The sequence below is a fragment of the Phyllostomus discolor genome, chromosome 6, assembly GCF_004126475.2.
Source record: "Phyllostomus discolor isolate MPI-MPIP mPhyDis1 chromosome 6, mPhyDis1.pri.v3, whole genome shotgun sequence".
In the NCBI taxonomy this organism is placed as follows: Eukaryota; Metazoa; Chordata; class Mammalia; order Chiroptera; family Phyllostomidae; genus Phyllostomus; species Phyllostomus discolor.
The window spans coordinates 78227895-78251878 of record NC_040908.2 but is presented as its reverse complement, the minus strand read 5'-3'; the positions used below and the strand labels follow the sequence as shown (position 1 = coordinate 78251878).

General features: G+C 48.3%; 3 protein-coding genes and 1 pseudogene across 5 annotated transcripts; 1 reads left to right on the top strand and 3 right to left on the bottom strand.

The window, feature by feature from the left end:
- Positions 1–94: 94 nt before the first annotated feature.
- Positions 95–1237, bottom strand: LOC118501183 (annotated as a pseudogene).
- A 6419-nt stretch (positions 1238–7656) lies between these two features.
- RNF26 (ring finger protein 26) lies at positions 7657–10443 on the top strand. The gene has a single exon (XM_028516469.2). It carries the CDS (start codon positions 8233–8235, stop codon positions 9532–9534), a length of 1302 nt encoding a protein of 433 aa, XP_028372270.1. The 5' UTR covers positions 7657–8232; the 3' UTR covers positions 9535–10443.
- A 1592-nt stretch (positions 10444–12035) lies between these two features.
- C1QTNF5 (C1q and TNF related 5) lies at positions 12036–14109 on the bottom strand. The gene is made up of 3 exons (XM_028516092.2): positions 13859–14109; positions 13322–13578; positions 12036–12935 (listed from the first exon to the last, which is right to left on the bottom strand). The coding sequence occupies exons 2-3, from the start codon at positions 13533–13535 to the stop codon at positions 12418–12420; spliced, it is 732 nt and encodes a 243-aa protein (XP_028371893.1). The 5' UTR covers positions 13536–13578; positions 13859–14109; the 3' UTR covers positions 12036–12417.
- Positions 14110–14168: 59 nt separating this feature from the next.
- On the bottom strand, positions 14169–19712 carry LOC114499437 (membrane frizzled-related protein). 3 transcript variants are annotated; one of them, XM_028515619.2, is made up of 13 exons: positions 19367–19712; positions 19138–19240; positions 18908–19021; positions 18630–18791; positions 18287–18500; positions 17756–17886; positions 17498–17623; positions 17194–17270; positions 16666–16814; positions 16021–16151; positions 15744–15875; positions 15023–15150; positions 14169–14926 (listed from the first exon to the last, which is right to left on the bottom strand). In XM_028515619.2, exons 1-13 carry the CDS (start codon positions 19418–19420, stop codon positions 14702–14704), a joined length of 1746 nt encoding a protein of 581 aa, XP_028371420.1. In that variant the 5' UTR covers positions 19421–19712; the 3' UTR covers positions 14169–14701. The 3 variants fall into 3 exon arrangements, with proteins under 3 accessions (XP_028371420.1, XP_035884293.1, XP_035884295.1); XM_036028400.1 differs by having other exon boundaries at positions 16021–16085; XM_036028402.1 differs by lacking the exon at positions 15023–15150.
- Positions 19713–23984: the final 4272 nt, after the last annotated feature.

Sequence of the window (23984 nt, the reverse complement as noted above, 5' to 3'; positions counted from 1 at the left end):
GTATTAATAGTAGTTACTTTCTATGGTGATATGGCTTCTCTGCACTAATTCCCTTCAAGGCTGAAAAACTTCAGGGCAGGTTAAGTAAAGACATTTACTCATCAGATCCCACCGATCTCTTCTTTGCTCGTTTCCTTAGTAATCTTCTTATTGAAGCTTACTGATCTAATTCAAAGTGTCCTGAGGACTCCAACTCATGTCAACATCATTCTGACTTGATGTACCCATCTCTACTTTCTGTATGGGTCTCTTGCGCTTTCTACATTCCAGGAGTTGATGAAGGTCAATAACAACCAAGTGCTCAAGATCAGCAAGGAATATATACACAAAGATAGTTTCTCCAACTAACCCATTCTTTCTTTCAATAATTGTAACCATTTGATTGAAGACAGCATCTTGAAATACATAGCTGTTTAAATCTTTGCAGTTCAGATTGATGACTAGACCAAAGGCTCTACAGAAATGAAGTTGCCTGTCTCTGGGGTGGTACTATAGTGTTCAGAGGAAGAGCTATGAAATTCTTGATATAAAGCTGGTAGTCCTGAGGATAACAGAATGAGGCATCTAAGGATTCAACAAAAAAATCTTCTGTACCCTTGTTTGTAAAGCCTACCAAAAATTTCATAGTTACTTGCTGTTAAACCTTCTCCTTTCACAAAAAGGATAGTTGTATATCTGCACCTGATGAAGCTTCAGGTTTACCTATCTTCTTCCTCTCTATTGTCTGACAAATCTGTGTATTCATCTTCTTCCACCTCTGCTTCATCATCTTCATCTTCAATTATTGAACCGTTCACTGAAGATGAACCTTTCTTCATCTTGTGTAACATTGTGAGCCGCTGCTACTGAGCCACCAGGGCTGTCTTGGAGCAAAAGGGTCACAGGGAACATGAGCCAGATCCAGAAATATTGTTTAAAATCTTTTTATTGTTTCAGTGATTTCCATCATGATCAGCACAATTGAGGTCAGGTCTAGTAATAAGCTCAACTATGTGCACATGGTACAAAAAATGCTTCTGGATTCTTGGTCAAAATTCTGGCTTGTTCACCTCTACCTTTACTAACCACAGTAGTCTTGTTATCATGAACTTGCCTTCAACAATCTTTTAAAACAATGATTAAAATTGTAAGTTGCTTTTTTTTAGTCCTTAAGTAAAAAACTGGCTAAAACCAATTAAATATGTTTCACCTAAACTTACATATGTATATATACAAAAGTTAAACACTCTAAATATTGCAAATGTTCTTCAGCCACTACTGAAAATACTGAATCAATTTCAGAGTACTTCTGGAATGACAAATCAGTGGGCCCTTGTGTGGTACTGGGAGAAACAGGGTGGAGGGGACAGGATGAAATGAAATCTATGAATGGACATTTTTATATAGTTTTGACTTTGAGACCCTATAAATGACTTGCATAATTGAAAAGCAAAGTTAAATTCAAAAGGAAACAGAATCCAACTCTAAAACCTTGGTGGTAATATAGATTTTACTAAATGCTTGATGAGGAAGTGAGAGGGAAGATTATAGTACACACAATACTACAAAACAAACTTACCAAATTAGATATTCTTTCATGGTTTTATTCAATCTCTTAATCCACAAGCACCACAACATCTAAAAACCCCTTCTAGTCCCAGGTAGCATCTCTCACCTAGCAGGAAAAAAATGGTCCTACAGAAAGAGTAGAAACCAACTGTTGCTCCAGCAGGCCCCTTAAGGCCCACTGCATCTTCCATTACAGAATTCTGCAAGGATGGCATCTCCAGGCCTTTAGTTTTCTCAATATCTGGTTTACATTCTTCTCAATCCCTGGGACACGCACTACTAAACAACCTGAACTTCCTGCTTAAAGTCAGTTGATGTCAGTTCTTCCCAACAACACTTTCTAGTCTTCCTTTTCTGCCTCCAAATAAATGATGACCCCCTACTTTGGCAACTGTGTTTGAACTAGCCTTTATCTGAAAACCAGTCTTGGAGGAGAAAGAAACATCATCTAGTCAGTAGAGATGCTGCTTGAATCAAAACTGAGCCACTGTTTCCACGATCACCTCAAGGGGAGTGATCTATAACCTCTCAGCATTGGGAAACACCTTGGTTTCTCCAAGGGGGCCATCCCAGAACTTCTTTGCATTGTGGTCACATGGTACTCTCACCCATTATTTCTTTCTTAAGAATATTTTGTAGTAATTCACTTGTCACAAGAATTTTGGCCATAGGTAACCTCTGCTTGCCCACAGCAGGGTTGCCAGCTGAGTTAAAGGTTGTGGCTTTAACTCAGTGTGTCACTCAGTGTGGCTTCAGCTGAGTAACACCTCAGATCATTCAAAGGGGAGGCCATGGTACCAAACTAATGGGAATACTGTCTTAGAAGATCCTTCCAACTCCATGAAGGCCTTCCTTGGTGTGCAAAGCTGGCTGAATAACTGCACACAATGCAGGCACAGCAAGTTTGCTGAGTTTGATTTTGGACACATTGAATTTGAAGCACCAGTGAGATATCTAAGAGCTGTCCATGTTCAGAAAGTAGTTGAAACCTGAACTTTGTAAGAGAGATTCAGACTGAAGAAACATTTAAAAATCATCATGTGGTAGGGAGAAGGGCCGTGACTAAAACAGAAAGACTATCGGGGAGGGTAATGTCTAGGAATGAAGGGTGGAGGAAGTAGTCACTGGTATTAAGTGTTGCAGGAAGGTAGATTAAAACTAAGGTAGATTAAGAACTTGTCACTGGACAAATAAGATTTTTGAAGAGGAGATGTTAGCAGTGGTGGGACCTAGCATTTTGAAGGGCAGGTGGGTATATTCTCCAAGCTTTAAAATAGGAAAAAATGCACAGTGGGACAATAAAAACCACAGCAGCAACAGTAACCATAAAAGACTATGATCTGAGCAGGAGGCTAAAACAAATCTGTGTACTATTTTCCTTTGTTTAGAGAAATTAGCATTTTGTGGCTAGAGGTTTTTTAAAAAATATTTTATTTCTTTTTAAAATTTATTTTAAATTATATTTTATTGAGTATGCTATTACAGTTGTCCTGATTTCCCCCCATTGGCTGCCCTCCACCCTTCCCTCAGGAAGCGCCCCCTATTACCTCAGGCAATCCCCCCACCATTGTTCATGTCCATGGGTCATGCATATAAGTTCTTTGGCTACTCTATTTCCTATACTGTACTTTACATCCCCGTGGCTATTCTGTAACTACCTATTTGTACTTCTCACCTCTTCACCCACTCTTCCCCTCCCCGCTCTCAGTGAGGCCTGCATTGTATCCATGCTGCTATGAGGCTTGCTTTTGCTAAAACTCCCTCACCCTGAATCGAGGCAGCAAATGCTTACTGCATATCTCTAAAGTAACACCCTAAAGTCTGTGCTAAACATCCCAGTATGGAGTATAACCAGTTCAATCACTTTTCCCCTTGATCTGCAACACCTTCTCTTTGAAGTAATTAGCAACATTCTTTCCTTTGTTATCTGTAGAAGGTAATCACCTACAGTGAACCTGTGCATCATAAATGAAGACCATCTTTGATGTAATGTACCCAGAAAAGCAATAAAAGCCTGTCCAGGCAGGGGTCAGGGCCCTCTCTCTCAGAGATCTGCCATGCCATCCCTTTTTCTCCAAAGGACTTCTGTAGTCTGTGTGAATTTGTCCGTCATAGTCACAACACATGGACCCCGAGGGCTGGGGTCTGCATCACCAGACACTTCACTTTCTCCCTGTATGCCACTGGTGACTTTCAATCAGCTACCCTGAGGGAGTGAGTCTGAGTCTGCGTGTGGGTTCCTGAAGAGGAACTGCTTGGGAGTCCAGAAGTTTCTTCCACTGACTCAATCCCACCTGGTTTTTGCAGCCAGAAGTTAGGGGTGCTTATCTTCCTGGTACTGTAACCCTGGGCTGGGGGGGCGGGGGGACCTGTTGTGAGGTTGGGACTCCTCACTCCTGAGATATCCCTCCCGAATTTTATCCACCAAATGCGGATGTGACATCAGCCTATTCCATGTCTGCACCCTTCCTACCAGTATGGATGGATGCATTTTTTAAAATTCCATAGTTGTTAGACTTCTATTCCACTAAATTTCTGTTTCTGAGTGATGGTTGTTCTATATTTTACTTGTAATTCTGATGTGGTTGTTTGAGGAGATGAGCCGTGTTTATCTATGCCACTATCTTGGCTGGAAATCTCCTGAAAACCTTTTTTTTTTAATGGAAAGAAAGGGTTTATTGAGACACAGTGCTAGCCAGAAAAGGTCCTGGAGCATGCAGTCTTAACCACCAGCAGCATGGCCAGGTGGAAGAGACAAGCATGTCTTCTGTCCTTGAGGTGATGTGGGCCTTTATTCATTACATTTTGAGGAAGAAAGATGTAAGTTGTTTGAAAAAATTTACATTGGTTACAGATAAGGTGGGTGGGATAAGGTGAAACAAGGTCAGTCTGTAAAAAAAATACTACTATTTTTTAAATTTTATTTTTCAGTTATAGTTTGCACTCACCATTATTTTGTATTAGTTTCTGATGCACAGCATAATGGTTAGAAATCACACACTTTACAGTGTTCCCCCTTGATATGTCAGGGAGCCACCTAGCACCATACATAATCATTACAACATTATTGACTATATCTCCTGTGCTTTACTTTATATCCCTATGACTATTTTGTAACAACTGATTAGTACTTCTAATCCCTTCACCTTTTCCACCCAGTTCCCCAACCCACCTTCCCCTCTGGCATCCATCAGTCTGTTCTCTATATGTATAAGTCTGTTTCTATTTCATTTGTTTATTTTGTTCTTCAAATTCGACATATAAGCGAAATTATATAATATTTGTCTTATAATTATCTGGCCTATTTCCATTAGCATAATACCCTCTAGGTCACAGGTGGCAAACATAAGGCCCGAGGGCTGAATGTGGCCCTCCACCTTATTTTATCTGGCCCAGCACCTTGTTTCTACCCCATGGCAGCACTGAGCTCCTAACCCCTAGTTAAGGAGTAGTTACATTTATACAGTCCTAAAGTTACATTTGGCCCTTTGAAGGAAACTGCAAGGCTGATGTGGCCCCCAGTGAAAGAGTTTGACACCCCTTCTCTAGGTCATCCATGCTGTCACAAATGGTAGAATTTTGTTCTTTTTATGGCTGAGTAATATTCCATTGTATATATGTACCATTGCTTTTCCCTCACCTGTTTGTGTGTTTGTTTGTTTATAGAGAGAGGGGAAGGGAAGGAGAAAGAGTGGGAGAGAAACATCAATGTGAGAAACATTGATCTGTTGCCTCTCATACATGCCCAAACCAGGGACCAAACCTGCAACCCAGGATGTGCCCTGACTGGGAATTGAACCGGTGACCTTTCGCTTTGTGGGATGATGCCACATCAATTGGGGCAATCTGCTTGTCTCTTGATGGACATTTGGGTTGATTCCATGTCTTGAATATTGTAAATAATGCTGCAATATTCTTTTGAATTAGTGTTTGGGGTTTCTTCAGATATATACCCAGAAGTGGAATCTCTGGGTCATAAGTCAATTCCATTTCTAATTTTTTTGAGGAACCTCCATACTATTTTCCTCAATGGCTTAATTAATCTGAATTCCTACCAACAGTTCACAAAGGTTTACATTTCTCCACAACCTCACCAATACTTGTTTATTGATTTATTGATGATAGCCTTTCTGACAGATGTGAGGTGATACTTCACTGTGGTTTTAATTTTCATTTCTCTAATGATTAATGATGTTGAGAATCTTTTCATATGTCTATTGGCAGTCTGTGTATTCTTTTTGGAGAAGTGTCTATTCAGGAGCACCTGAAAGATTCCACCAAAAATCTACTAGAACTGATAAAAAAATCAGTAAAGTAGCAGGATACAAAATAAATATTTAGAAATTGGTTGCATTTTTATATTCTAATAATGTGTATTTTATACACCAATAATCTCTATCAGAGAAACTAAAAACTAAATCCCATTTACAATTGCATAAAATAAAATACCTAGAAATAAATTTAACCAAGGAGGTAAAATGTCTGTACTCAGACAATTATAAAACATTAAAGAAATAAATAAAAGAAGATACAAATAGTCCTAGCTGGTGTGGCTCAGTGGTTGAGTGCTGGTCTGCGAATCAAAGACTTACTGGTTCAATTCCCAGTGTAGGGCACATGCCTGGGTTGTGGGCCAGGTCCCAGTAGGGGGCACATAAGAGGCACAACACATTGATGTTTCTCTCCCTTTCTTTCTCTTTCCCTTCCCCTCTCTAAAAATAAACAAATAAAATATTTTTTTTAAAAAGAAGATACAAATAATTGATGCCTATGGATAGGAAGAACTAACATTGTTAAAATGTCCATACTAACCAAAGCAATCAATAGATTTAACACAATTCCCACAAAAATACCAATGGCATTTCTCAAAGAACTATATAAATAATCCAAAAATTTTATGGAAACAAAAGATCCTGAATGGCAAGAGCAATCTTGAACAAGGAGAACAGAGTTGTAGGTATCACACTACCTGACATCAAACTACAGCATCAAGCTATACTACAAGGCCATAGTAATCAAAACAGCATGGTACTGGCATAAAAACAGACACAAAGATCAATGGAAGAGACTAGAGAACCAACAAACAAACCCATGCCTACATGGTCAACTATTCTATGACAAAGGATGGGTAAAGACAGTTTTCAATAAATGGTGTTGGGAAATTGGACAGATATATGCAAAAAATGAAACTGGACCACCTTCTTACACTACATACAAGAATAAATTCAAAATAGATTAAAGACTTAAATATATGACTTGAAACCATAAAACTAGAAGAAAACATAGGCAGTAAAGTCTCTGACATTTATCTTAGCAATATTTTTTCTGACATATTACCTCACACAAAGGAAAAAAACTAAACAAATGGAACTACATCAAACTAAAAAGTTTTGCACATCAAAATAACCCATCAACAAACAGAAAGATTGCCTACTGAATGGGAGAAGATATTTGGCAATGACATATCTGATAAGGGGTTAATATACAAAATTTATAAAGAACTCAAGACAATTCAACATCCCCCAAAACCAAACAACTCAGATAAAAAGCAAACATAATCCCTACCCCCTCCAACAACACAAATATTTACTATTTTTGATTGGTTACAGGCAACAGATAGTGGCCACTAGTAGATGGTCGATTCAAAGCTCCAACGTGCACTCTCTCTTTCTCTCAATTTCCAGCAGCTGTTACTTAATTTAAAACGTCTCAGAGTTTTTCTCCTGTCACTATCTTAGTTTTGTTATTAGTGGCACTTTAGGGAATGAAGGATTCAGGCAGTGTTCAGGGAGGGGTGAAGGTGGACAGAGACTTTCTGGAGTTCAGGCCAGAGTGGAGATGAAGAGCTCGCTACAAGTAGGAAATTGAAGCAACGATGACTAGGGAAAGGATAAACCTCTGAGTATCCTCCTTTCAGGCAGAGAGCGGCAGGCTTCACAAATATATTCGGACGGGGGTCTCAACTGGCCAATCACTGACTCAGGAGGGCGGAGATTTAAGCCTGTCCCCTCCCCTTCTGTGAGCGTCTTTCAAACGGACCAATGAGTGCTCGACGTCCCCTGCGGTTGGCCCTAGCTGATTGACCCGCAGTTCGTCGTCCCTCTCTCTGGTCACGGGTCTGGCCCCACCTCTTCGCACACAAGATGGCGGCGCGCAGCGGAGTGGAGGCCGCACCTGGGGTTTGCTGAGGTTGACTCCCTTTCCCACTCTTCTTTGGGCGCAAAGCGCCGCGAGCCCAGAGGACGGGGGCCGGGCGGGGACAGGGGAACCTGCATAGCTGGACCGCGAGCCCGCGTCCAGCCTGTGCCGCCCCACCCGGCCCCGGCCCTATCCCAACCGTTCCGGGTCTCTTCTCGTTCTGACTGATTGCTTGGCTTTGGTACACCACCACCAGCTGAGGACTCTCCTCCACTCTGGGCTCACCTCCACTTTAGAAATGTTTGGTTTCTTGCCTCCCAAACAGCCAGCCTTCAAAACCGGCACTCCTCGTCCTCGTTCCCCCCACTGAGACCCCACTCACTTCTAACCCACTTCCGTTTCAGATTGTTGATTTTCTCCCTTAGTTGGAGACTTATCACTTACCTTTCCAATTAATCGGCCCCCCCCCCTCAGTTTTTTTGCAACCTTGCCACCTCCGTCAACCAGGAGCCAGACTTCTGTTTGACTAACCTCCGTAGCCTTATCATGGAGGCTGTGTACCTGGTGGTGAATGGTGTGGGCCTGGTGCTGGACGTGCTGACCTTGGTGTTGGACCTCAACTTCCTGCTGGTGTCTTCCCTCCTGGCTTCCCTGGCCTGGCTTCTAGCCTTCATCTACAACCTGCCACACACTGTACTGACTAGTCTAATGCACTTAGGCCGCGGAGTACTGTTTTCATTGCTGGCCTTGATAGAAGCCTTGGTCCGGTTCATTTTGGGGGGCTTTCAGGCCTTTTGTACCCTGCTCTACAGCTGCTGCGCAGGCCTGGAGAGCCTAAAACTCCTGGGACACCTAGCCTCTCATGGGGCATTGAGGAGCCGGGATATACTGCACCGAGGCATCCTCAATGTGGTCTCCAATGGCCATGCTTTGCTGCGTCAGGCCTGTGACATCTGTGCCATTGCCATGAGCCTGGTGGCCTACGTGATCAACAGCCTGGTCAACATCTGCCTCATTGGCACTCAGAATCTCTTCTCCCTTTTGCTGGCCCTATGGGATGCAGTGATGGGGCCACTGTGGAGGATGACGGACATTATGGCTACCTTCATAGCTCACATTTCCAGCAGTGCTGTAGCCATGGCCATCCTTCTCTGGACCCCTTGCCAACTAGCACTGGAGCTCCTGGCCTCAGCTGCCCGCCTTTTGGCCAGCTCTGTGCTTGTCAATCTCACCGGCCTGGTGCTGCTGGCTTGTGTCCTGGCAGTAACAGTGACTGTGTTGCATCCGGACCTCACCATGAGGCTGGTTACCTGGGCACTCTGTCAGCTCCATGCCCCGCCATCCTACCACCGGCTTCGAGAAGATGTTGTGCGGCTGTCTCACCTAGTACTGGGCTTGGATACTTGGCGCCGAGCCTGGAGCCGCAGCCTGCAGCTGGCAAGCTGGCCGAACCAGGGAGGGGCACCTAGGGCTCCCCAGGTTGGCCCTGGGAGGGTGCCCTCAGCCAGGACCTGGCAACAGGACACTCTTCCTGAAGCAGGGACCAGGTCAGAGGCAGAAGAGGAAGAAGTCAGAGTGGCCAGAGTGGCAGCCGCCTGGGGCAGGGAGAGACTTAATGAGGAGGAGTCTACAGCTGGGCAAGACCCATGGAAGTTGTTAAAAGAGCAGGAGGAGCGGAAGAAGTGTGTCATCTGCCAGGACCAGAGCAAGACAGTGCTGCTGCTTCCGTGTCGGCACCTGTGTCTCTGCCAAGCCTGCACTGAAATTCTGATGCGCCACCCAGTCTACCACCGCAACTGCCCACTCTGCCGCCAGGGCATTCTGCAGACCCTCAATGTCTACCTCTGAAAACTCCCACCCTCCTTGCCTACTCCTCCAGCTCCACGCTTCTCACAGGCATCTGTAGTAGGACAATGTTAACACCTGATCTCTTGGTCCTGGCTTGAATCCCCTTCTGCCCCCATGGTTGTCATGCCAAACCTCCAAGCCATACATTCAGGACATTGAGAGATGAGATACCCTGGAAGACTGACCTGGGTGGGGGCAGGACAACAGCTTCTCTTGACTCTATGGGTCTCTGTGATATTGAGGGTGGTATTGTCACTATGCCAGACTCTTGAGACTGTTTGCTGTGGACACTCCTCCAGCTTGCCAGGGCTTTCCCAAATGCCAGCCTCTGGGACTTCCCTTCTTTGCTTCTGGCTTTTCTGTTGGGGATTTGCAGGTCCTCTCCCTGGCCCCTCCCCACTGCTTCCCCAGCTTTTTCAGCCACAGCACATCAGTGTCATTTGGGTGTTTTGGCAACTCAAGGGCCTTGGAATGATCTTGAACCTTTGGTTTCAGGCAGAGTTCTTGTGCCTGATAGGTTTTGGGTGCCCTTAGAGCTACCAGTTTTGCCTGTCATGTTCTTATGAGGCACCCTCCCAACATGATCCAACAGTTGGGGTCAGGAGTTTATCCCTGAGGGCAGGGCATGTATCTGCATCTGGCTTTGGGACCATGAATCCTCATACCCCAGCTCCACTTGGAGCTTCAGGGGAGAGAACCAGGTTTTGATTTCTACTTATATCCCTTTCACTCCCCACATCACAGAATAATGGCATTCCCCTTCTGTTTCCCTCCCTGGCATTGGGGAGGGTAGACTATGCACATTTCACTAGGGTCCAAACAGTAGGGGCCAGGACCTAGGGGTATGTAGTTCCCTGAGGGGTCTCCTGGCCCAGTTTCCATTGAATAAAGTTTTGTTGACAACTGACAGCCTGTGTGTGCATCTTTGCGAGGGTGAACAGTTAGTTGGTCAGGGTAACTGACACTATAGCAGGGTCCTTCAGTCCTGCTGGAGTCACAAGTTTGGTCTGTGGGGGAGGAGAGAAGATAGGATGGGAGCACTGTGCCTTGGTGAAAGTCTGCCAGGTGTGGCTGGCTTTCATCACCTCCAATTTGTGCCCTAATCCACATGGCTTTTGGAAAGCCCTCCCTTTTCTATTTTTGCCAGAAGTTAAGCCCTATTAGAAGTATGAATTTTCACATCCCAGGTTTTCCTCTGGTGCCAGTCTTCCCAAGAGGGAACTTGGGTTGGGGTTCCTGTCACCTGGTGTCCAGTCTACTCTGAGTCCTGCAGGAGCTAGTCCTTGTCTGTGTTTCTTGGCATAGAATGGTGCTGTGATATGGTAGAGTATTGCTGTGGGATCTCCTGGTGGAGAGCATGGAGTTGAAGCTCATTACTCCTGATGCTTGTCTCTTACTTAGCCCAGTCCCCACTGGCCATATCTGCCCTCGCATGATCACCAAGAGAGAGGGGGACATTCCCCCATAATTGTTAAATCTAAGAGTATATTGCCAGGAACAGCCTTCTGGAAGTGGAGAAAGAGGGAAAACAGGTCAGAAGGAAACAGATTCCTTCCACTTTCTCTTGGGTTGAGAAGATGAGCTGATACGCACCTGGCAAGCCCTCATTTGTTAGTTACTCGGTTGGGGTGTGGGGCCAGGGCTGGCTTCTGAAGGTCAGAGGGGGGCCTCGAAGGGCTCAGACTTGGTGGCGCAGCCCACCCAGGCGGTGCCCAGAACAGCAGAGGTAGAGTTCATTCAGAACTCCACTTTGGAGTTGGGAGGCCTGAGGGAGGGCTTTTTCTTGTTCCCCCAACACTGGAAGAGGAGCTGAGCAAGGAGAGCCTTGGCTCCTAACAGTCTGTTTAATGTGATAATAAACATTTTATGAGAGAAGATAAACTTCCTGGGCTGAGAGCAGAGGGCCCTTTTCCCTCCACCCCCATCTGCAATTCCACTGGTCTATCTTATCCTTTCTCCCCCTAACCAACCCAGTAGTCAAGAGCTCAAGCTACTCAGGGTCATTGCTGCACTCTGGAGTTGGGGGGGCCCTCTTGTGGTCATTTCAGGAACTACTTATCTAGACACCCAGGGACACTCCACTTCCCTGCCAGTGGGGTATAGTGAAACAGCCTTCCAGTCAGTCATCAACGGACCAAGCAAGCCGCAGAAAAGTCATAAATTAAAATACCTGGATCCTTATCTGTTGATAAGATTAGGGGTGTGTGTGGTAAAAGTAGCACCTACCCAGTTCATATGACATCTCTGAGTTAGAAAAAGATGTCCAGAGCCCTGCACCAGGAAGATACCCTCCTCAGCTAGGTACTCCTGTTCGCGACCTACACAGGGGCAACTTTTGAGCGGCCTTTCATTCACTTGGGCCTGCCTCCTGTATCTCCCGCCCCTTAGCTCATCTAGCCCAAGAGCCCTCCCTTTTCCTCTTTCCATCTTCCACCATCCTCAGAATGAGGGCATCCTCCCCACTAAAGAAGAACAGCTGAAGTAATCGGAGGTGGTTTTTTTTTTTTTTAATTAAGATTTATTGAATGGTCTCTAAGAAAATGGCCCAGGAGAAAAGAGAAATGGGAGGATTTAGCGAAGTAGACACCAGGAAGAGAGCACCCCACCTTGGGGTCCTGAGCCAGAGGACCTACACCTGCCAGCACAGTGCACTCCTTTGGTCTTGGGCAGAAATCCAGCCAGTATCCTGTGCTGCAAGCCGTGATCTCAGACAGCCTCTGTCCCCATTCCCTGCCAGCAGCAGGTCTGGAGAGGCCCCCATTGCCCCTCCTAGTCATTCACAACATTCCAGGGGGCCAGCCTTTACCCACGATGTGGCTAACAGGGTGGCGTCCCCCCCAGGCCCCCGCCCCTGAAAGCGTAGGCTCACTTTCCAGTTGGCAGTCAAGCGAAGACAGGGGAGTTGTGCCAGTCAGAATACACCAAAAATCCAGAAAAGGTGCTGTCTGTCTTGATGCTGGCATAGATGCCAATGTAATCACCAACACCCACCTGCACCCACACCTGGTCCTCGGGCTCCAGCCTCACCATGGTGCCCCCAGAGAGAGAGGCTGGCTTGGGCCATCCCCCAAAAAACTGGAAGAAAGAGGCGATAGACTCGCCATTCTTGACCAGATCGAACTGCAGGCTAGTCCGGTAGACTGTGGCGTGGACCGCGAAGTAGTAGACCCCTGGTACCTGGCAAGTGAACTTGCCGGTGGCGGCATCGTAATGACCCTGCTCGTTCACCAGCACCCGGTCGAAGGGGAGGGGCGAGTCTAACGGCGGAGGCACCCGACTCTCGGAGCGCTTGGCACTGAAGGCGGAGCGGGGAGGCACCGAGCACTCCCCCGCAGGCCCAGACGGCCCCATAGGGCCTGCCTCTCCTCGAGGACCGGGCTCCCCACGGGGCCCCGGTATTCCTGCGGGGGTAAGGGGAGAAGTTCAGGTGAGTGCAGGAGCCGGTCCACTCGCAGCGGTGTGTGCAGAGGGCGACTCTAAGGAGCCTCCCTCTCCTCTCTAAGCTCCCCAGCCCGAACCTCCCCTCTTGTCCCACCCGGCACACTAGCATCCCTCTCCTCTCTCACCCCCTCCACCCGGTGTACTGCGGGGCTGGGGCATATCTGACCCGCGGGTCAAAAAGGGTCCCAAGGGTTCTGTTCCCGCGGGTTGAGTCGTTGTCTCCTATTCCCTCCCAGGGTAGAGTGTGAATGGGCGGGGTCAGAGCGGCGCCCCCTGGCAGGAATTCTGAGCCCTGCAGAGCTGGAGCGGGGCCCTGCCAGCTCCGACGTAGCTGTGGCGCTCTTACCCGGCCTCCCGCCCTCGCCTTTCTCTCCCCGAGCCCCGGGCGAGCCGTCTCGGCCATCTCGACCATCGCGGCCAGGAAGGCCCTGACTGCCGTGGTGGCCCGGCGTGCCTGGAAGGCCAGGGTGCCCTGGGCACAGGCTGGGAATCTTGTTGTCGTCCAGTGGGGGCGAACCGGCCGCCAGGTCCAGGAGCAACAGGGCGAGGAGCGGTCTCATGGCGCTGGTACTGGGAGCCCGAATGCCGGGGTCCTCTCGTAGTCTGTGGGCCGAGCAGGACAGGAGTCGGGCCCAGAATTCTGGGGCCTGCCTTGCCCTCCACCCCAGGTCAGCCGAGTAGATCCCCACCCCACTGCCATATGCCTGTAGCTGAGCAGCCACGGGGACGCAAAGAAATGGGGTGCCCGTAGACCCGAGAACCTCGGGAGCACAGCTGAGAAGGAAGGGAGAGGCCGGGCTCCTCCCTCAACCCCCACCCTGGCCCGAGCCTAGTCTTTCCCACAGTCCCCTCCCCAATCCTCATCCCCTTCCACCAGGCTCACCCCCTTCCTGGCTCCCGGCGCGGCTCCCTCTCTCTATGGCTTCCCTCCAGGAGCTTACTTCTTCGGACCCTCAAGCTGACCTCTGCTCCAGCCTCTGCACTTCTCTCTAGCCAGGCGCTGGGAGCCCGCGCGGTCCCCCTGGTCCTGCCTGGTTCGCTCTCTGCCTTCTCTGCTCTGCTCCTCCCAGACTCCAAGAGGAAACCAAGAGCTCCCGCCGGGAAATAGCAAGGAAATAACTCGTGGTGTGCCAGGCGTCCGGCCAAACTTTGGGGGGAGAAAGGAGGAGGAGAGAGACTTGAGCCGGGCACAGAGAGTCAGAACCATGAGACAGACACACACTCAGGGCACCTATTGCTCCAAGGAGCCGAGAGGAGAGAGTGACAGAGACTAAGGACAAGACTCAAGTCCGGGAGAAATATAAGCTGAGAACTGAGGGAGGAGAGTTCTAGAGGCAGATAGCTGGGTACCCAGGACTTAGAAGAGGGCCTGCCACATTACTAGAGACTCATTGAATAAATGAAAAAGAAACCTTGAAAAGCAGGTGCAGAGGGAGAAGGCAGATGATAGGAAACAGGGGCTTGGGTGGGAAACAGTCTAGGTTGTCAATGGCACAGCCTGGAGCCAGGCCTGCTTCCCATGGCAGCTGGGTCTAGTATAGAGTCAAGGAAGGAGCTGGGCGAGTGGGAGGGTCTCAGCCTGGTTGAGGATTCCTTCCCTTTCCCAGGAGGCTCCAGAGAGGATGGGCAAAGTTCCATGCTGGTCCCCCTTCCTTTGTTGCCCTGCCTGCCCACCCTGATAGGCAAAGGAGAATGGGCAGGCAGAGGAGAGGAGTCCACTTCAGAATCAGGGCTGGGCACAAGACCCCAGGCCAGCTGCCTCAGGCAGCCTGTTGCAGTTGAAGGGCCAGGGGGTACCCAGTAGTGCCAGACCAGACTGGCACTGGTGCTCTGCCTCCTGGCAGACAGAGCGGCAGGGAGGAAGAATACTGCCTAGTGGGGTGCAGTGGGGCACCAGCAACCCGCAGAGGAGCCTCCGGAAATTCTGGTAGCAGGATAGACTTGTCAGGCTCTGTGGAAAGAGATCAGCCCTCAAGCACCTGCACCACAGGCTCCCTCCGCTTCCTGGGGGTGGGGGAAGGTCCCTTCTTATCTCTTCCCAGAGCACCTTGTAACCTCTGAGGACCTCCATCGCCTCCTCTTGTGTGGCCATGCCCACCCAGATGTTAGGGAAGGCCGTGGTGTTGTAGCTTAGCCCGATGCACATCTCCACTTGGATGGGCTCACAGGCCATCTCTGCAGGGATAGGAGGAAAGGGTCATTGTGGGGACCACCTGGGTGTGTAACCAGGAGCAAGTCACCTATTCACTCTAGTGGGTCAGAAAGGGGTTGTTGTGAGAATCAAAGGAGATAAAATGGAGAGACGCTTTACACATTTTGCAGATTCTGTTATCCTCTAGTAGGGGTGTCCAACCTTTTGGCACCTCTGGGCCACACTGGAAAAAGAAGAGTTGCTGTGGGCCACACATTAAATACATTGTGACATGTGATCACACACAAAAAATGTCATAATGTTTTAAGTAAATTTATGATTTTGTGTTGGGCTGCATTTTACACCCATCCTGGGCTGCAACTTCCCTGATTTCACCTTCTTCTTTGAGGTGGGCTATGGAGAAGGGCTTTCTCTCTCTTTCTGTGACTAGACTGGACTGGTTCTTGAGATTCCCATTTAACTTGGGGGTGACACAGGACTCTGTGAATAGTCAGGATAGTGAATCCCCCCATCAGGGAGGATAGGGATGAACATTATGAAGAGTGTTATGAATGGGTATCCAGCTTGCTCAGGCCTGCCAGTCATTGTCAATGGGGCCCTGCTGCAGGCTTCTCACCTGGGGATGGGAACAAGGCGCCATTGCACTTGTCATCACTGCTGTCTGTGCAGTCTCTCCATGTGTCATGCATCCACTGCAAACTCTTGCATCCTCCATCCTGGCAGGAGGATTCTCGGAGTCTACAGGAGTCTGTAAGGCACAGGAGTAATGGCAGTGCCCTCAGATATGTCTGTGCCCTGCTGCCTTCACAGTGTTCTGACCAGGATCCAGAGCCCTTCCCCATTCTCCTGGAGGCACCTCTACTGTGCACACATGCTTGTGGAAGGGCACCTACTGTCTGTGGCATTGAGGGCCCGGTAGATGGCTGAGAAGCCCATGCTGCTGATGCCATGACCTGTCCTAAAGAGTACAGCCAGTTGGTGATGTGAGGAGACGAGGCGAGGGGGCAGCTGCGCTCCACAGAACCTGCCCAAAGCAGAGAGCAGTCCTGGGCATGGTGGTCCTGGCTGGCTGGGGTACACTGAGGCTGCCCACAGGCCTCACCCAGAGCTGGGTGCTTTGGGTGATGCCAGAGTGGGTAAGAGGCATATCTGAGACATGGAACTTAGGGTCTGGTGAGGAAGACACATGTATTCAGTAGACAAAGTACAATATTAAGTCAACTGCTTGACCTTGAGCCCCTTTAAGATGGGAAAAATCAGTGAGTGTTCCTTAGGGAAGTGGAACTGGACCTGCAAGTGGGAGAACTGAGAGAGGCTTAGGACTGGGAAAGGGCCTGCTGGAGGAGGGTGAAGTAAGGAACAAAGGCTTTCAGATGAGAAAGGACAAGCCTTTTTTAGGGTGACAGTGAAGACTTTGGATTGGAGTAGCCAAAGAAAATGAGGCTAGGGAGTAAGTTGGCTAATTTGTAGAAAGCCGTGATTGGCAAACTGTGGAGGATGAACTTGATCCTGGGCTCCTCTCTTGGCACTTTGGGTACCTGCCCAGGAGGCCGAGGGCCCCTGAGTTGTTCGTCTCATACACCTCCACGTAGTTAAACTTGCACTCTTCTTGAGCTTCCAGGCTGAAGTTGTGGAACTGTAGTTCTATGCCATGTCCAGTAGGAACTGAGATATGCCAGGTGCAAAGCTGAGGGAGGGCACAGATGATATACTTCACAGGTTCCTTCTGTCCCAACCTGGGCATCTAGGCTGAGTGCCAGAAGGCCTTCCTTCCTGCTGCTGGCTAGGCAGGGTGTGGGTGGGCCCTGCTCTCCTAGCTCTCATCGTAAGTGCTTCTTCAGATAGGGAGGGCCTTTTAACTTGTCTCGTCTCAGAGATAGGTTTACTGAGCATGGGAACAACTGGGTATGTAGTAGGCACTTAGTAATGCTCTCTTCCTGCCTGCTTGATCTCTGACCTTCCCAAGTACTAGGCAGTGTCTATCATGCTGTTTATAGCTACACTAACTGTGTGCTCAGGTGCGCCCATGGGTGCTAAATTTTCCTCCCCAAGGAGTGCTGGCTTACCTTTTGGGGAGGGTACTCCTGCAGGTAGCTGGTAGCAGAGAAATTTCCCTGGAGCCCAGTCAGGTTCCCCCCACATCCTGTAGAGAGGAGGAGGCGTTCATGAGTTGGCCAGTGTCTGTGCCTTTGCCCAACAGGGCCAACATTAACTGTAGAGGAGAGTTTTCGTCATGCTTGTGGGAAACAAGTTCTAGGCCAGAATAATTACCAGGCAGATATGGGGCTGGGCCAGAGCTGGGGAGTTCAGCCTGAACCTGAATCAGATACCCGAAGACAGCACCCACCCTGAGGCTGGTGGGGCCCATACCTGAGAACTGTGCACTGCAGTTGTTCTCATCACTGCCGTCAGCACAGTTGGCAAAACCATCACACACTGAATCAGGTAGCAGGCAGATGAGCTGGTCACAGGGGAACTCATCATGGGCACAGCTCCCTGGGTGGGGCGGTAGGCATCTGGATTCAGAAACACCAGAGTCTCCAGCCATTTTACCAGTGCTGGGAGTGACTGGAGGGGAGTGAAGTAGACCATTGACATGTAGCTGGGACACGGTGGGAAAACACTCACCATGCCCATGATCCACAGCCTGGTACCAGCCATAGAAACCAAATCCTTCCACACTGCTATCAGAGACGAAGGCCACCCTGAGGTGGCTGGCATTGGTGTTGAGTGTGGGGGGAGGCACCTTCCCACATACTCTGCAAGAAGCCAGGTCAGGGGTAATAGAGGCTCAGAGCACAGGGCCGGTCAGAATGGAGCCTGCCTGGGCCCTGCAGTTCTCTTTCCTCAAATTTGTGACAATGTAGTCAAAAAGGGTAATTTCATTTCCCAGGGAGCTCTGATCTTCCTAGCACCTGTATATCTATCCTTGCAGCATTTATTCATGGGGAAGGAGATAGGGGCTCCATTTCACAGATCTGGAAAATGTGGTCAGAGAGGGGAAGTGACCTTCCCAAGGTTGTATAGCAGAGCTGGGCCCAGAGGTCAAGACCCCCAAATTTGTCCCAGTCAAGCTTTTCCTGCTGTAGCTCCCTGGCTCTGCCCTCCAGACAGTGATTCAGGACAGGAATGGGACCTCCTGGGGGCAGAGGGACCCACCTGAGGAGGGGGCCTTCAGGCTCAAGGAAGATTTCCAAGCGATCAAAAAGACAGGAGGCCATGCTTTCTATGCTGAGAGCTTCAATCTTGAGCTGTATTGTATGGTTTGTGGACACCTGGATGTGCCACACGCAGTGGGCATTGGGTGGGTAAAGGCTTGGGTAGTTGGGGCTGCTGAAAAAGCCACTTGGTCCAGGAAGAAGGCCCCCACAGGCTGCAGAGATAGAGGTTAGAGTTCAGAGCTCAAAAGGAGAGAGATCCTTTTTTTCCAAGGTGCCTCTTCGTGGTCCCCCTCCCTCCTGCCATCTTGGGCCCTTCAGGAAGGTCTGCCCTTAATACTCACTGGACTGGGGTGTGGGTCTCATGCCTGCCTCCTGCTGCCTTTTAGGGGTCCCAGTTGCCTGAGAGGTGGTAGTGGTCATGGTAGGGGAAGTGCCAGTGGTGGCAAGGCCTCTGGCAGGCAGTGGATGATAGGAGGCCCCAGATGGGGATACAGCCTGTAACTCTGGAGGCAGGAAGATGGGGGAGTGGGGTTCAGAGGAAGTGGATCCCTGGGAATTGGGTAGCACTCATGGATTCTCATTGGAAAGCTCTTCTCCTAAGCAGGTCATGTGTACTTACGGGCCAGGATGATGGCCACCAGCAGCCCCAGCAGCAGAAGCAGCAAGCTGGCCAACAGTAGGACACACAGCCAGGAGAAATGGCAGTCTGGCTGCAGACCTCGGGGACGCCAACCTGAGGGCAGGCAAGGTGGAATTTTGAGGCCCCCTCTCCTCTGGCATCCCTCACAATGCCCCCAGCTCTTGGACTTCTCAGTCCTACCCCCAAGGTCACGCTCATGAGATGGTTACCATGCCAGGGAGCTTGGATGCTACAGCGGGCATCCTCCTGAAAGGCCAGTGGAGGGCAAGGTGGCCCTGGTTCAGGCTCAAAAGCAGGATTGCAGAATTCAGTCTGAAAGGGAGAGACTTTAGGACTGAGGGCAAGGTGGCAGCACTGCCTGGCAGGAGTGTCCACTGGGCACTGCCAGCCCTAGGCAGGCAGCTAGCGTTTGGAAGAGTGGTTCCTTGTTATCCTTACCTTGCTCAGTTCTGCCGACTCCACACACAGGATGATATCTGAGCAGTCTTTCATGGCTCAAGGCTCTGCATGGCTTTCTGGAGTCCTTGCAAAAGCCCAAGACTCCCAAGAGCCCACTTGCTGACCCCAAAGCCCCTGTCAAAGGGATAGCTTGTGCCTCCTGAGAGAATGGGCTACCAGACTAGACAAGCTCTCAGGCTACAATAGGCAGACTGGCTCAGGGTCCTGGCTACTTTGGCTTTGTGTGGGGGAAGGGGCAGCAGCCAGAAGGAATTTGCAAAGGCATGAAATGGTCCCTTAATCCAGCTCAGCTGAGAATGCTAAGGTCAATACCCTGGTGCAAGGCAGCAGTGGCTGAGAGCACGGAGGACACTAGGTGCTCTCTGTGTGGGGGTATGACCAAGTGTGCACTGAGTGAGCACTTGAGGGGTGCTGGGAGGGAAGGAGGACAAGGGGGGCTGTTTTGCAAGCATGAAGAAGTCATAGAAGCTGGGTGTAAGGGTTTGGCAGCTTCAAGGCCTGTGAGTCCTAAGAGCCCTGGACAAAACCAGCTGTCCACTGCTCCTCCCTATTAGGACACCTGGGCCATTAGCCAAGCCTGGGTCTATGGAAGGCCCCTGTTAAAGCACCTTCATGTCCAGGACAAGGAGATAAGCCATTATAGGAAGAACATGGTATGTATAGGAAGCCATTATGTCTATGCTACCATGAGTGGGGAAACTTGGGGGATTGGCTGCTTCTTCCTGCAACCCCTCAGTCTACAAGAGAAAGGACAAGGAGAAGGAGAAGGTGCCCAAGGCCTTAGACAGGGTTGTTCAGGACAGGCTGCTCAGAGGGGCTGTGGAATCTGGCAGTTGGTGCCATCTGCTGTTGCAGGATAGGGTACCTATGCTCTGCAAACAAGATCACATCATGCCTCTTTCTCCACCAGTGAAGTTTTTTTGGAAATTCTCAGCATGGCCCAGCTGTCCTCAGGGGGAAAGGCAAGGAATGATTAATCTGATTTGTGTTAGCCATGTACAGGATGAGAATCAGGCAGGGCAGGAGGTAGGGAGAAAGCATAATATTTCCGGCTGCCATCTGTAGAATGTCTGTTATGTGTTAGGACCCGGGCAAGAGGTCTTACATGCAGTTTCTCTCTTTTAGTCACTCTGTGAGGCAGCACAACTATTTTTCAAATGATGGCACTAAGGCTTCAAGAGATTAAAGTAATGGGGTTCCCCAATTTCACACAGCTGGTGAGATACAGAAACAAGAGGTGAATGTAGGGCTACATAAATCCAAAGTGAGCTTTTTCTGATGCCCCTCTCTCACTCTACACTGGAGCCAAGGTATAAAGAAGGAAGAAAGTTGGGGAATTCAGTGGAAAGAAAAGATACAAAGGAGACAGATTCTGTGATCCTAAGGCAATTCTTGCTCTTGAGTGATTGCCCCAGTCCCCAAGTTCTACTCCATTCACCCCCTGTAGGGCCTCGGGCTGCTTTTATCTAAGGGGCAAGCCTTTTCTTGGACCCTCAGATGTGGACTGCATTGAGGATTTGAGGAGTCAAACATATTTTTATAACAACACTGACATTATTTTCACTCTCAGTTGTGAGTATACAATGCAGTTTTCCAGAGGCTGAATGCTGTGTGCTATTGTAACACATTGCATGCAGCAGGAGATGAGAGCATGGCTGTCTTCTGTTAAGCCAGGCATTAATGAGATTTGAAAAAATGTAAAACAATGCTACCCTTCTTACTAATTTCTTTTTGATTTGGAAAATGTAGTTCTTTTACTAAAAAATTATCTTAGCATGTAAAGGGTTCTAGTTTTAATATGGTAAATATTGATAGATATAACCCATGTAAATAAAAATTCTTTGGGGTTCTCAATCATTTTCAGAGTGTAGGGGACAGACATGAAGACAGTTCACTGGATCAGAAGATCAGAAATCAGATATTGGGTAAATTGAAGCAGCAGTGCCTCCCTCTGATGGAGGGCAGGCAGGGGATTTCCTGGAAGAGGTGAGCATTTAGTTTAAAGTTTGAGGGTTGAAAAACATTTTAATAGGCAGAACTTGGGGGTTGGTAGGAAATTCTAAAAAGGAGGGAAGACTTAACACTGTGGCTAAGCTAAGGAGCCTGGTTTGTAAGCTGTTTTAAGGAAGGACTGGCTTGGTCAGAACTGGGTCTTAAAACAGTCCGTTTGTAGGAAGACAGTGGAAAGGAGGCAAGAGGGAGGCTGGCAGAGTAGGACCCTTCCTCAGTCTTGAGGACCCTTCTTCAGTCTTGCCCCTCACCCCCTCGTTCCGGGGTCTATTTTTAAAAGATTTTATTTATTTTTAGAGAGAGGAGAAGCGAGGGAGAAAGAGAGGAGAGAAACATCAATATGTGAGAGAAACACCAGTTGCCTCTCACATGCATAACCCAGGCATGTGCCCTGACTGGGAAATGAACCTGCAACCTTTGGCTTTGTGGAATGATGCCCAACCAACTGAGCTGGACAAGTCAGGGTTTGCTCCTAGGCCTATCCTCGTCTCTAGGATCCTGGAAGACTGCACACAGCTCAATTCCAGCCAACACACCACTATCTCCAAGAGGCAGGTCATGCTAAATATCAAGAAATAGGCAAAACTCACCCCTTGCATTTGGAATGCCCATTCAGGGCCTTTACCTCACTAATTCTGCAAGATTTGGGCAATGCTATGCTGATATTACATCCCTAAGCCTTTGTTAAGTATGTTGTTGGGGGCAGAGGAAAGGAAGGCAAAAGCATTTTGAGGCAAGGGGAACTAAACATTTACTGAGGATCATGCACAAGGGAATGAATCCTTTAAAAAATTTTTTATTGAATGTATTGGTATGACATTGGTTAATAAAATTATATAAGTTTCAGGTGCATGATTCTATAATAGAGAATCTGTATTGTGTATTATGTGTTCATCACCCCAAATCAAGTCACTTTCCATCACCATTTATTCCCCTTTACCCTCATCTACCTCCACCACCCATCTTTCCCTCTGGTAATTACTATACTGTTGTCTATGAAGAGAATTTTAATGGAGTATTGAGGGTGCAGCCCTGGAAATGGGGTTGAGGTGCAGAGGTGGAAATGGACATTTATGATCTACTATGTGTAGACACTCTCAACTCTGAGTAGGCATTGTTATGCTCAGATTACAGAGGGAGAAACTGAGGCTCAGAGAGATTAAGTAATTTGCCCAGACTGTAAAATGCCAGCCTCTTTCTGCTGTTTCCTGCCTCCCGTACAGGTGCTTGTTTCTGCCCACAGAGTGATGAAAGATGGGACCCTCACAGGGGCCCAACCCAGACCTGTTAGGGCCAGGTTTGCAATAGATCATGCCGATTTTGCTATTGGGTAGGTGTGGATGTATAGGATCAGGGAGTCCCCTTGTTGTATTGCTGTTCAGTCCAGTTCCTAATAGACACAGGGTTGGAAAATTTGCTGCAGAAAGTCTTGAAAAATGCTGTAAATTATTCACCCAAAAGGCAGAGTATTCAGATGGAAAGAGTACTGGATGGGGAGTCAAAATACCTGGGTTCCATCCTGCCTTTACCACCCATAAGCTCTAGTGCTTGTGTCCTTATTGACAAAATGAGAACATAGACAAGGTGACCTCTATGTTCCTAACTCTTAGTTTTATGGAAAAAAAAGTAATATGTATTTTTCAGTACTTGTCAAATAAAGTATATATATATGCTGACATATATTTTTATACATAGTATACTAACTTCATAAACTGGAACCAGGGAACCAGAAGTATGTAAGTCACCTAACTTAGAACTTGAGAACTTAGTCATGGATTTAGAGAAAAAGTGACTTAGAATGAGAAGACTTGAGTAGAGACCTTCAAGGTCCACTAGTCCAATCACTGTAATTCACAGATGAGGCACTAAGGCTCAGGAAGATGGAGGTTCTTGTTTAAGGTCACACAAGGGCAGCTGCAGGGGAACGCCTCCCTCAGGGAGAGGCCTGCAGGACCTCCAGCAGAGAATGGGGGAAGAAATCCCAGTTGCTAAGAAGCAAAGCTGAAGGATAAAGAAACATGGGGCAGATTTTGTTTGGGATCTGTGTAGCACTCGGACCTGTTGCCATGGGAATGAGAAAGCCCCATAGGTTAAGTACAGAAGGGAGGGCTGGTAACAAGGGTAGAGAAGTGGGCTGAGCCTCGCCCTTGATGTTACCTATAGTCTGTCCTCCAGTGAAAGACAGCAAAAATTCATAGGTGGTTTCCACCTCTAGGGAAAACTATTCAAAGGAGAGGTAAGATATAGTAACTTACATTGATTTGGCATTCACCTACCCACTTTGCTATAAACCTAATGCCTCCATTTTTGTGGGCAATCCTATTCACCTGTGGTTTGGGGAAAATGAGTATTTAAAATCTTATTGAGCTGGGCCACTCCCAGGGCAGGCCAGGGAGAAATGCTAGGGTTTGTCAGTTTGCAGTTCCTCTTTTCTACTCTTGGAAAATGTCCAGAAAAAAATGCCCCCACTATTGTCTCCCCCTATTAGCTGATTCTGACAGCAGGTGCTGCTGTTTCAGCCAGGATGGAATAGACAGGCCTTGATTTTTCAGTGTCAAGGACAGGCAGGAAAAATCCCGATAAAACA

Bases quoted from the DNA above. Each gene is read 5' to 3' on its own strand.
- LOC114499437 (XM_028515619.2), bottom strand. From the start codon at position 19,420: ATGAAAGACTGCTCAGATATCATCCTGTGTGTGGAGTCGGCAGAACTG. The intron at 17,271-17,497 runs GTATGGGCCCCA...TCCTCTCTACAG, and splicing joins CTGCAGTGCACAGTTCTCAG to GATGTGGGGGGAACCTGACT. The intron at 16,815-17,193 runs GTAAGCCAGCAC...GCCCTCCCTCAG, and splicing joins AGGAGTACCCTCCCCAAAAG to CTTTGCACCTGGCATATCTC.
- C1QTNF5 (XM_028516092.2), bottom strand. From the start codon at position 13,535: ATGAGACCGCTCCTCGCCCTGTTGCTCCTGGACCTGGCGGCCGGTTCG. The intron at 12,936-13,321 runs GTAAGAGCGCCA...TTACCCCCGCAG, and splicing joins AGGCGAGGGCGGGAGGCCGG to GAATACCGGGGCCCCGTGGG.
- RNF26 (XM_028516469.2), top strand. From the start codon at position 8,233: ATGGAGGCTGTGTACCTGGTGGTGAATGGTGTGGGCCTGGTGCTGGAC.